Source organism: Gouania willdenowi, chromosome 14 (assembly GCF_900634775.1).
Source record: "Gouania willdenowi chromosome 14, fGouWil2.1, whole genome shotgun sequence".
Taxonomy (NCBI): domain Eukaryota; kingdom Metazoa; phylum Chordata; class Actinopteri; order Blenniiformes; family Gobiesocidae; genus Gouania; species Gouania willdenowi.
Genome location: NC_041057.1, coordinates 2,684,606 through 2,697,409, shown reverse-complemented (window position 1 = coordinate 2,697,409; position 12,804 = coordinate 2,684,606). Strand labels below are relative to the sequence as shown.

The window sequence follows — 12,804 nt, the reverse complement described above, 5'->3', positions numbered from 1 at the left end:
TCAAGAACAGAAAGTAGAGCTCACTTCCAGGATTGATATATATATATATATACACACATATATACTGTTACTGATTGGTTGAATTGTTTCACACGCTGCAGACCCGACATGATTGACTTTGACAACCTGAAGAGGTCCAACGCTCACTACAATCTCCAGAATGCTTTCAATGTGGCTGAGAAGGAGTTGGGTCTGACCAAGCTGCTGGACCCCGAGGGTGAGTGGAGAGTGGGTGATATGAAACACAGCCGTGACTCACACTGATGGGCAGCATAACAGATCAATGGGTGTTGGGCTGCAGGGAATTAGGACAAATACAATAGATGGATACTTTATTATCATTGCACTGATAGTAAAAATATAAAAATCAGCAATAAAAACGTTAAAATCAGGAATAAAAACCTTAAAATTAGCAGTAAAAATATAAAAATCAGCAATAGAAACCTTTAAATTAGCAGGACAAACATTAAATTCAGCCGTAATCAATAATAAAATGTCCCTCTCATGAACACTAGAGAAAAGCAGTTTTTAACTTAGATTTAAAAATGTTTACATTGGATGCTGATTTCAGTGTAAAGACTTTAAAACTGGACTAATGTGCTCTGACCCATTGGTTAATAATAAATGGGTCAGTTTTTCTCATACAGACCAATATCAATTAATCAAACCTTTTCTAAGGTTCCACACTGCAAATTAAGTCCTAAAAGTATGAATGATTCGTGCTGAGATTGAATCTATATCACGTAAACAGAGGAAATGTATTTCTATTTATTTCAGATGTTAATGTCGATCAGCCTGATGAGAAGTCCATCATCACCTACGTGGCTACATACTATCATTACTTCTCAAAGATGAAGGCGCTGGCAGTGGAGGGCAAGCGTATTGGTAAGGTACGTGTGCTAATGGCTATAGCTAACGTGTAAGTAATCAACTGCTTTTGCCCCTTAGCTGACACCTGATACTTGACACTCCATTTAAACCCTTTCCTATTGGTAGGTCCTGGACTACGCCATCGAGGCTGACCAGCTGATAGAGAAGTACGAGACCCTGGCATCAGAGCTGCTGCAGTGGATCGAACAGACCATAGTGACGCTCAATGATCGACAGCTAGCTAACTCGCTAAACGCTGTGCAGAACCAGCTCCAGGCTTTCAACTCCTACAGGACTGTGGAGAAACCCCCCAAGTAAGAGCTAGTCCAGGGATTCACTTTAAAGCTCTTTAGGCCATGCAAAATCTAAAAAAGTGCATCATGTTTGTTTGTTTGTTTTCTTCTGTCTAGATTTACAGAGAAAGGAAATTTGGAAGTTCTTCTCTTTACAATCCAGAGCAAGATGAGGGCCAACAATCAGAAAGTTTACATGCCAAGAGAGGGAAAACTCATCTCTGACATCAACAAAGTAGGTTTGTTTGAAACGGGTTGAAATTAAACTGTGATTTGACACAAGGTGGTGATTAAAGCTGCTCTAGACGATAATGTTTTATCACATAAAGAGAGACATAAGCCATGTTTCCATTACCCTTGGAAATGCGCAAACTCTATATCGAGCAATTTTGGAAAAAAACACTAAAATATCTCTTTCACAATGAGGTTTTTCAGATGTTTCCATAGTAAAAAGTGCCATGGAAACACTTTTTATGCAATTGTACGTCACATGACGTGACGTACCTGGTCACATGACCACTTCTCTCTGAGAAAACATCGTTTCACATTTCAAAATAAATGATAACATTAGGGTTTTTTTTGTTTTTTTTTAAATGTATAATTTACCGTAACATTGCGCAATCAACTACTAAACAGTGACATAGTTACAGCGGGACTTTTAACAACACGGGGAAATAAAAATCTAACAAAAATTGCCTGTCCAACAAAAAGTTTTCTTAATGTTTTTTTTATTTTTTGTATTTTTGTTGTTGTTTTATAGATTTCTGGCTATTTTCATAGTCATTCTTTGTGGGTTTTCTTTGAGTGATTTCCATTATTTTAGTCTCTTTTTTTTCTCATTTTGTGTATTTTTGTGTGTTTACTTTGGGGGCCACTAGTTGCACGTCTGCACTAGACACTGGAAAAAATTACCCTAACACTATGTAATTGATGTGGCGTTTTTGTCCCCCTATTGTGTTTACTGTGAAGTTGGTCTTACATTTGATTTCAAATCCCATTAAAAAGAATGAATTTAATTAAACTGAAGGAACCCTGGGCGCGGTACGTGTGGACAGAAGAGGAGACCCAAACATTTCTTAGCATTATACTTAAAGATTATTTGTGCCACATTAGACGTGAAACAACAAAGGAATGCAGAGTGTTCGAAAGAGGTTTGGAGCGTCCATCTTCCTGCAGAGAAGTCTCACAGGATGAGATTTCATGAGAGTTACGAGGCTCCAAAACAACCTTCAAACACGTTCAAAGCGCAGTTTGTCGACATTTAGAAATATCGCTTTTATTTTAAGGAAAATCTATAATGGAAACACAGGCTAGAGATCAATAAATCCAAGATCATTTTCTTGAAGAATCAAAGATGTGAAAGGAGAAAATTGTCTCTTGAAACTTTGTTTTAGTTTCCAATGTAAACATTCTCTTATTGACATTGATGGAAAAGTTTGGTGTATTGCATTGTGGGATGCAACTTTCCATCAATGTCAATTTGCAATTTTAACCTTTTACATATTTGTTTTTGTGCAAATGATCTTTGATTTATTGATTCATGAGGTCTACACTATTTCTAAAACAAAAATGTCTCCAGCAGCTTTAAGTCATTAAATGGATTTACAGATCATTGAGGCGTGGTACAGCTCTAGTAGCTTTTTGTATTTAAACGCCCACACCTTTAACTGTGTGTGACATGTTGGGGATAATGCCATGATACATGCTTCTGGTTTCCTTGTGATGCAGGCATGGGAGAGGCTAGAAAAGGCTGAACATGAACGTGAACTGGCGTTGAGAAATGAGTTGATTCGCCAGGAGAAGCTGGAGATGATGGCGGCGCGCTTTGACCGGAAAGCAGCGATGCGTGAAACGTGGCTGAGTGAGAACCAGAGGCTCGTGTCTCAGGTAGTTAATGTGTAACATTTCATAACGTAGACCAGTGGTTCTCAACCTTTTCAGCCCCGCAACCCTCCAAAATAAAGGTCCGAGAGACCAGGGACCCCCACTGTACCTGAATGATGGTCCATTGTTCTATGAATCTGTGATAACCACATTTATTTATGTATTTATTATTATTATTTGTGCTACATAAATAAAGTTGAATTTATCTGAATAATGTCCACTGTTATCCAAGAAGTTTAGTATTATTTGCGCTATAGTATATAGTCATATTAAAGATGGAAATCCTTGTTTTAATCAGAAATAAAATGGGTTAAAAGTGACCAAAAATGGTGGAAAAGGTGGTGAAAAAGGAAATTGGTTAAAAGTTTCAAATAACAGTTGGCAAAAACAGACAGAAAAAGTGCTATAAAGGGTTAAAAGTGTCAACTTTAGGTAAAAAATAATGAAAAGGGTTTATAAGTGCCAAAAATGTCTTGAAAGTGGAAAAAATGTGCAGAAAAGGCATTGAAATTTGATGGAGAAGTGGCAGTAATGGGAGTAATGTAGCAAAAACGCAACAAAAGGAGCAAAAATATGGCAAGAAAAAGTGATGAAAATAGGTTAGAATATGGCAAGTTTGGTGTAGTTGCAGAAAAAGAATAAAAATGAGCAAAAATAGGCTCAAATTGTTTGGAAAATATTCTTGGTTTCTTGAAGGCATCTGGCGACCCCTTTCCAGTGTCTCGTGACCCCAAATTGCATCCGGACCCCAATGTTGAGAACCCCTGACGTATACACATACGTACAATGTGTGAGGTAAAATGAATGCTTTTTAACTTTCCACTCACACTGGTTGTGCCTGCAGGATAATTTTGGGACTGACTTGGGAGCCGTGGAAGCCGCCACCCGTAAACACGAGGCCATAGAGACGGACATCGGTGCGTACTGGGAGCGCGTGGCTGCAGTGGAGGGTGTGGCCAAAGAGCTGGAAGCAGAGTCCTACCATGACGTTCGACGCATCATTGCACGCAGAGATAACGTGCTGCGACTGTGGGAATATCTGAAAGAGCTGCTGGCTGCACGCAGGGAGCGCCTCAACGCCCACCGTGACCTGCAGAGACTCTTTGAGGAGATGCGCTACATACTGGACTGGATGGCAGAGGAGAAGGTACAAACATTAGTTAGCTATAGCATTCAACTTTAAATCTGTTGGTGGTGGTGTTACTCATTTTGTGTATTTTTCTCTCATTTTGTGTTTGTTTTGTGTGCTTTTTTTAGTCAATAAGGGCCTATACTATAAATCTAGATTACCTCTTATCACACTAACTTCCAGGATTTTATCAGTGTTGATGCTGAACAGCTAACCTGGTTGGCAGCAGGTTTTGCTCTGGCTTGGATACTCGCAAGTCATAAAGCCCCGCCTCCTGACCAGTCAGATCTCTTAGAAAACGACCTGCCCATTGATAGATGATCCTGGTTGTTGTAGATCTGACAGCTGCGTTTAGGAAAGAAGATTAATAATGATAAATTAATGCTTTAATTTACCAATGACATCCTTTAGGAACGATATAGATTTATATCTGATGGACTGATCTACAGTCAGCTGATGAAGCCTGTGTGTCGATCGTATGGGTGAAATCATTCATTCATTCATTCAACGCTGAGGCTGACACCATCAGCACGAACATACAGTTAAACAATGTACTGTCATCCCAGTGCGTGTGATAAATAGGTCTTGAATCCAAAAACGTGTGTGCTGTAATAAAGGGAAACTGATCAGAGAGCTTTTCTCATTCCTGTCTTTTCTGTAACAACAGTGTTGTTTTTGGTCTGAATTATGGATTTTAATTATTCATCATTTTAAACTTTAGCAACCTGGTCAGTATCAAGTTATGAAGTGGATCAGATCTGAGCGAGTATAAAAGCTCCGCCTCCTGCTGTGTGCTGCACTAACAGTGTTTCTCTTCACTGTCATCATGGATTTATATTCATTATATTTATTTAAGATCATAAGTTGTTCCTCCTGTGAAGACGCTCAATCTGTTCTCTCCAGTGATTGGTCAGACGCTGCAATCTCCACCCCTTTCATGGGCACACACACGTAGCGAGGCTGTAAACACATGGCTTAAATTTGCTTGTTTTGATCGACGTTCGTAAGACATCTCATGTCTGAGAGGGAATGTTTGGTTAGTTGAAGCCAGCTAATGGAGATTAATCCAATCTAGATTAGTAGTATAGGCCTTTAGTGAGTTTTTCTTGTTTGTTTTGTGTATTTTTCTCTCATTTCATGTGTTTGTTTTTGTTTTGTGTGCTTTTTTTGTTATTTTGTGAGTTTATGTTGTTTGTTTTGAAGTAGTTTTGTGTATTTTCATTGTTATTTTGTGTAATGTTCTGTGTATTTTGAATATTTTAGATATATTTCATATATCAGACTCTTTGAGTTACGTTTGCAGTTTAGGTGTCAGTAATTGTTTTGTGGCTTAGTCTAGCAGCTGTTGTCTTACATTATTGATGATGGTGATGCTGTTACAGGTCTTTGGTTACAATCTTTATCTTCAGAAACTTTAATCCACGGTGGGGCAACTTTTATCACAGCAGGGCCACAAAAATGTGATTGTATTTGATCTGAGGGTCACATTTTAAACATGTATGTCAGCATTCTTGTCGTTTTGTGTGGTTTTGGTTCCACTTTGTGCATTTCTCTTGGCATTTTGTGTCTTTTTGAAATGTTTTTGTGTTTTCTGTTAACATTTTATACATTTTGCTGCTGTTCTTTTTGGAGTTGTGTGCGTTTTTCTTGTCGTCTTGTGCAGTTTTGGTGTCATTATCTGTATTTGTTGGCATTTTGTGTGTTATACGAGTCATTTTGTGTATTCTGTTGGGCTTTATATTCTTTCCAGCTTCTTGAATTACAATGTTTTGTTTTAGGGCTTCAAAACATTTTTTAAAGAAGGGCTGCCAGTTGCCTATATCTGCTTTAATCCATTTACTTTTGCTTTTTTGTTTTGCTGGATTATGCCTAAAAATAACCTGTCTAACTCATTTCTCCATGAATCTCTCACTAAATCTGTCCCTTTTGTTATATTTGCCCTTTGTATGACTCTCACTCCTGATGGGAGCTGTCAGCGAGTGGCTTATTTAGTTTGGAGGCAGTGCCACAGTGGGTGTGTCTTAATGTGTTTGAGTTTGGGTTAATCAGTTCCTTTTGTTCTTTTGAGCTGAGTTTGTGAGAAGGTTACGAATACCTGCAGTTAAAAATAAAATGGCCATTGTCAGATCCTTTAATGCACACGTGTCAAACTCAAGGCCCGGGGGCCAAATCTGGCCCTTTAGACCAGAAGTAGGCAACTTTTATCACAGCGGGGATCACAAAAATGTTTTTGTTTGATTGGAGGGTCACATGATCAACATTCACGTTAGCATTTAGAATAATGACCAATCTGAGCATTAATAGTGGAAAGGACAGTGTTTTTAGAGTAATTTTATGTGTTTTTCTCTCGTTCTGTGTATGATTGTTGTTGTCTTGCTTGTTGTGAGACATTTTGTGCATTTCTGTAGTCCTTTTGTGTATTTTACCTGTTTTTTGGGGTAATTTTTGTATTTGTATTTCTGTTGTTTTGCTTGTTTGTAATACTGTGAGTTTGCAGAGTCATTTTTTGTGTATTTTTGTTGTCATTTTCTGTAATTTTGTATGTTTTTCTGAGTAATGCTGCGTATTAATGTTGTTTTTTTGTTTATTTTCTGTGTTTTTCTCTTGTCTTTTACTGTATTTTCCTGCAATGTTTTTAATGTATTCTTGCTCTTGTTTTGTACATTTACTTTGGGGGCGGCATAAAATTAGATGGCCCTCTGGCCGTAAGTTGCCTATGTCTGGCCCGCAGCTGAAAGCAGAAGAAGTCAGACAATCCATGAATCCCTGTGTAAATTACCAAATAATTCAGTTGTAGATATCTCCAAATTAATACAGAAATTCAATGAAACTCCACAGTATTAGCAGGATTCACATTTCCTATTCTATCCTAACCCTGATCACATGATGGCAGTCATTTTTAAACTCAAATTGTGAAAAAAAAAAAAAAAAAAGTTCAAACCCTGCAATTTTCTTCAAACTATCCCACGAAATTTTCCCCAAATTACATAAAAATGGGTCACAAAACCAGATAAATTGAAAGTGAAGATCCTGCAGGGACTGAAATCTGTCACTTATTGCTTTGATATCATCGGTGCTGTACATGTTTGATCATTTATTTATACATGAAAGTGCAAACTAGAGCATAATAATGATTAAATTACTAATTTTCTCCTAAAATCTGCGGCCCACTTAAAAGATAAACGGCTCCATGTATAAAATTAGTTTGACACCCCTAATTTAATGCATTTGTTCCTTGTTGTGATTGTAGCACATGCTTCGGACACTGTTTTCATCCATTATTTATATTTTTCACTAATTAACTCATCGTTCAAAGTGGGTGTTTCTATGTTTGTGTGCAGGGTTAATTCATAAAATATGTTTCATATCTCTTGAGGATCATTTTGTTATTTAATAATAAGTCAATTGAGGGGTATACTGACTCCGAGACCCACACCAAAAATATTTGTACCAATGTTTTCATAGATGAAGAAGTCTCACAAGTTAACAAAGATATTAAAAACAAATTGGATGATAAATAATATGTTAGTGTATTTTACAGCTGATTTTAGACATTCAAGAGCGACCCAATATCATAATAAGACATGCTAACAGAAAGCTAACACAAGAGGAACGTTATGTTTTATGGGGTTATTTATTTCAGGCATAGTAAATTGTGATTAATTATAATTTAACTTTAGCAGTAGTAGACTTTCAGGGGGAAAATTATTGTAAATTCAATTGCATTTGGAAAAAAATACTGGTCACCATAATCTAAATTGAAAATAGATAATTTAAGACTTTATTGTAGTTGACCCAACTCTGTTTGTGTGCCCACATTTTACAGCTCCATGCAGGGTTGAACTCATTGCGTTGCTGTGCTGCCTGTTTCAGGGTCGACTGCAGTCGCAGGACAGCGGTAAACATCTGCACGACGTGTTGGACCTGCTGCAGAAACACACTCTGGTGGAGGCCGACATCGCGGCTCAGGCCGAGGGGATCAAAGCGGTGCAGGGAGCGGCAAAGCGCTTCACTTCATACGAACAAGGTCAGTTACTAATCAAACAGTTGGACTAGGGCTGTGCATTGCATGAATCTGACCATTTGTAGAGCTCAATATTTTTTCTCAAAATGGTGATATAAAATATAATCTACATAATTTTATTTCAAATGAAGATCGACCAGAAAGACAATTCTGGGTTAAATTTGATGATCCAAATGTCACACAGGCACATTAACAAACAAACAGCTGCACAATATGGGCCACTGTAGTGTTTTTCTCCTCTAAGGGACAGCACGTGTGAGTGAGTTATATATTGTGGCTTGTTTAGATGAAGGTCTAGGTTATAACACACTCATTAATCCGTTTAACTGAGCTTTTCATGCTGTTCTGAGAAGTAGAGAAATCAGCGACTCCTTAAACAAGTATTTAAAAACAAAATAAGCTTTGAAAAAAACAAAAAATAAATAAATATATACATATATATATCGATATAGGCAATATTGTAATTTTCTGTACCCCCAAAACAGAAAACTTGATATATTGGTTATTTTTTAACAGATGTTGATTCATCTATGACATGCCAAATTGGGCTCTAGTTTTTACATTAAAAAACATGATTAAAAAAAATGGATTTGGACATTTTTTTGGATCGATTTAAACATAATTGCGCGGTGAAATATTGCAATGTATCGGCGAATTTTTTTTTTTTTCTCACACCCGTATTTTTAATACAATAACCAAAGCAGGAGTCCCCAACCTTTCTGAAACTGAGCTACTTCATAGTTACTGTATAATTCAAAGGGCTACCAGTTAGGAAAGAGCTTCTTAAATACTAAATGTTCATGGTTTCACTTTAATTAGAGGGTAAGATAATAAGGAAGGCGAGCAGGCACTTAAAATGTGGGAAATGTTTAAGTTTCAACATGCAACACTTTAATTCTCCTAATTTATTCAATTGTTTATTTGTACATTTCTGTGAAAATCCCCATGTTGCTATTTTACTAGCTACAAACAAACTGTTAACCAATCGTAAAACATTTACAATTTGTAAAAATCCAGCTTGCGTTTTAAAATATATATATTTTGTTTATTTCATATTCTTATATATAACATAGCACAACCCGTACACCAAATTTGCAGCATTTAAAAACATTTATCACAATGTTTCAGTGAAAATAAACATTTAAAGATAGATAATTTAACGCTAAATTTCATCACGTATAGCAGTGTTTAACGCGATTAAGTAAGTAGTTACATCTGTCGTCTGTATTTATCTTTGTGAGTTTGAATCCTGGAAAGTTAATCATATTTTAGATGGAGCTCATTGGTGACTAGAGCTCCTGAGGGCCCCTCATATGGTCCATGAGGGCTACCTGGGGCCCGCGGGGACCATGTTGGTGACCCCTGAACTAAATGCTTTTCCTTCTTGTTCTTTCCTCATCGTCAGCGTACAAACCGTGTGAGCCGGGGCTGGTTAGTGAGAAAGTGGATCTGCTAGGTCAGGCTTATGAGGAGCTCGGTCAGCTCGCCGCCCAACGCAGAGAGCGTCTGGAGGACTCGCGTCGTCTGTGGCAGTTCCTGTGGGACCTGGGAGAAGAAGCGGCCTGGATCAGAGAGCAGGAGCAGATACTGGCCAGTGGAGACTGCGGCCGCGATCTCACGTCCGCCCTCCACCTCCTGAGTAAACACGAAGCATTCAGTGACGAGATGGCAGCTCGCTACGGCCCCCTGAATAACAGCATCGCTGCTGGAGAAGCTTTGGTTCAAGAGGGACACTTTGGAGCCTCGGAGGTCACTGAGAGAATAGACGACATCAGAGCGCAGTGGGCCCACCTGGAGGAGGTGAACGTTACACCACATTCTAAATCTGTTATAATTATATTCATTGATAATTAATCACAATTATGACGTAATTAGAATTGTATTTGAAAAAAATCTGTTGCTGTTGTAATCATAGTTAATTTGTAATTTAGTTCAGATAATTGACTTTTGACAGTTTCTGTAAAATTTCCATGACAATTACAAACTCAGCTCCAAGGCATAAAAATGGGAAAATTTGGGATTTTTTTTAGAGAAAGGTATTGTAATGCTTAAATGTAAAAAAATGGGAATTGTTTTTGAGACAAAGATATAGTAAAGCATAAAAAATAAACATTTGGGATTTTTTTTGGAGACAAGGCTATAGTAAGGCATAAAAATAAAAACATTTTGATTTTTCTTTAAGATAAGGCTATATAGTAAAGCATAAAATTACAAACATTTGGGAATTTTTTGAGGCAAAGCTATAGTAAAGCATAAAAATAAACATTTTTGGAATTTTTTTTCTTGATATAAGGCTATCATAAAACCTTAAAAACTAGTTAAATATTACTTACACACAAACTGGGAGATAAGGCATAAAAATGTTATATGGGGTTATTTATTTCAGGCTAAGTAATTGTGATTAATTAAATTTGACCTTTAGTAATTGAGAACATAATTGTAATTGAATTTCATGGGCAAAATATAAATATTAATTTTAATTGGAATTGCAAAAATTTGTCGGTCACCTTAATCATAATTGAGTTGGAGTTGAACATGGATAATTAGGGGGCCAAGCCCGCAGGGCTTGAGAACCACATATTCCTAGGACCAGCGGTGCTAGGAACCCTATTGTAATCGTTCCGATTATTATTGTTACCTTTTATAGTTCCGTTGGTAGAAGTGGTGCTGCAGAATAAACTGTGCAAGGTCGGGTGGTGCCCTTTGGTGGTTGGGTCCAAAACCCCCAGGGGACCTTGGACGCAAAAATTCACATATGTCCGCCAGCAGGTGGCGCTATAACAAAGGTCAATGCGTTTTGGCCAATAACTCCCACACTGTTTGTTGCAAATTTAAAACCTTCATATCCACAGATTCCTTGAATAGCACTGAATCACCTGGGCTAGGCCACGCCCATTTCTGCCTAAACTTTTCTCGGACTCCTCCTTGGGGTTTTGTCTAATCAGCGTGAAACTTGGCACGTAGAGTCTTCAGTTGGACTTGATCTAAAATTAACAAAGTGAGTTTGTTCGGGTAAATTTTTCTAGCTAGCTATAAAAATGCGAAAATAAATAAATGCTAACAACACCAAATCTGAGATCCATAGTTGGCATATGACTGTGAGGGTATGCGCCAAATTTGAATGATGTAGGCCACTAGGGGGCGCTACAAATAACGAATATTTATATCTCTACAATGGAAAGACCAATGTTTACCAAATTTGAAGGGTATGATCTTGGGTCCCTCCTGAGGCGACGTCTCAAAGTTATTCGCGATTTGTCAAAGTGGGCGTGGCTAATGACATCATAACACATAAACAAACATTTATTACTGCTGAATTATTATGTTGAGGGCTGTGAAATTTACAGGGTAACTATAGAAGAGCACACAGACCACCCATACCAAAAAGTGCACCACTCGGTGGCGCTAAAATGGGTGCAAACGCATTTTGGCCTGAAACTTTCACACTTTAAATCACATCTTCCAAAAGTTCATATCCACCTGTTCACAGCAAATGGCACGTTGGCTTGTGTCCTGACGCTCGCCCCAAGTCCGTCATCCTTCGTGACGTACTTCCACGGGCTCCGTGAAACCTGTGGGTCGAGTCGCGCGGGAAGGCTTGGCCCCCTTTCATAACTGCTTGCAGTTCTAGTTAAATATGTAATTGTACTTGAAAAATGGAATTGACTCCAACCCTGGTGTTCATACTGAGCCGAGCTCTTTTGTTTGATCGTGTTCCCTCTTGTCGTGTCTTCTTTGCAGATGACTAAACTCAGAGAGCAGAGTCTGAAGGAAGCCGTGGCCCTGCATCAGTTCCAAGCAGACGCCAACGACATGGAGGCCTGGATCATGGAAACGCTGCGACAGGTGTCCAGTCAGGAAGTGGGACACGATGAGTTCTCCACCCAAACTCTGGCTCGCAAGCAGCGGGAGGTGGAGGAGGAGATCCACAGCCATCGACCACTCATCGATTCCTTGCATGAACAGGCCCAGGCCCTGCCACAGGCACACCTGCACTCCCCTCAAGTACGTCTGCTTGGTTTGTGTCATCACTATATTAAAGGGATCCTCCACTGTTTTTACAAATCTGGCCTAAAAATCTTTAACTTTACTTATTAGAAGATCTATGCCTAACAAAATGGAGGAGCCTGTGCTCCTTCATTTTGAAATCATGTGATTAATGACATCACAATCCCTATTTGCCTGTAAACATCCTATTGTTTTCTATTGGAGTGAAGCATTCAGCCTGATTTTTAGATCATTTAGTAGCTTTTTCAGTCAAAACAAAACAGTTGTGATCCGAAAAGATCCGTGACTGCAGGGGGCGACAGTTCCAACTCTGTGGTTTCATGGTGGACAATGAAGCAGAGAACAAGAGTTATCCAAAGGGATCTTTACTCTCCCTTAAACAGTGCGCTGACACACTCTGGTGGCTGAAGTTAGCCAGTAAATCATGCATTGTTTAAGGGAGAGTAAAGGTCCCTTAGGAGAGCTCTTGTTTTCTGCTTCATTGTCTACTACAAAACCACAGAGTTGGAACTGTCGCCCCCTGCGCTCACTGATCTTTTCGGGTCACAACTGTTTTTGTTCTCTATAGGTAAACCAAGGAGGTTTACATCAGCATC

General features: G+C 38.4%; 1 protein-coding gene across 5 annotated transcripts in view; it reads left to right on the top strand.

The window, feature by feature from the left end:
* sptbn2 (spectrin, beta, non-erythrocytic 2) overlaps positions 1–12,804 on the top strand; it is a 71,320-nt gene that overhangs the window by 35,176 nt on the left and 23,340 nt on the right. For all 5 annotated transcript variants that reach the window (XM_028466040.1, XM_028466041.1, XM_028466043.1 and 2 more), the window contains 9 exons: positions 102–217; positions 778–890; positions 997–1,184; positions 1,281–1,398; positions 2,892–3,050; positions 3,892–4,194; positions 8,050–8,203; positions 9,606–10,000; positions 11,942–12,205. In XM_028466040.1, coding sequence (XP_028321841.1) covers positions 102–217; positions 778–890; positions 997–1,184; positions 1,281–1,398; positions 2,892–3,050; positions 3,892–4,194; positions 8,050–8,203; positions 9,606–10,000; positions 11,942–12,205 — 1,810 coding nt within the window. The remainder of the gene's footprint in view (positions 1–101; positions 218–777; positions 891–996; positions 1,185–1,280; positions 1,399–2,891; positions 3,051–3,891; positions 4,195–8,049; positions 8,204–9,605; positions 10,001–11,941; positions 12,206–12,804) is intronic.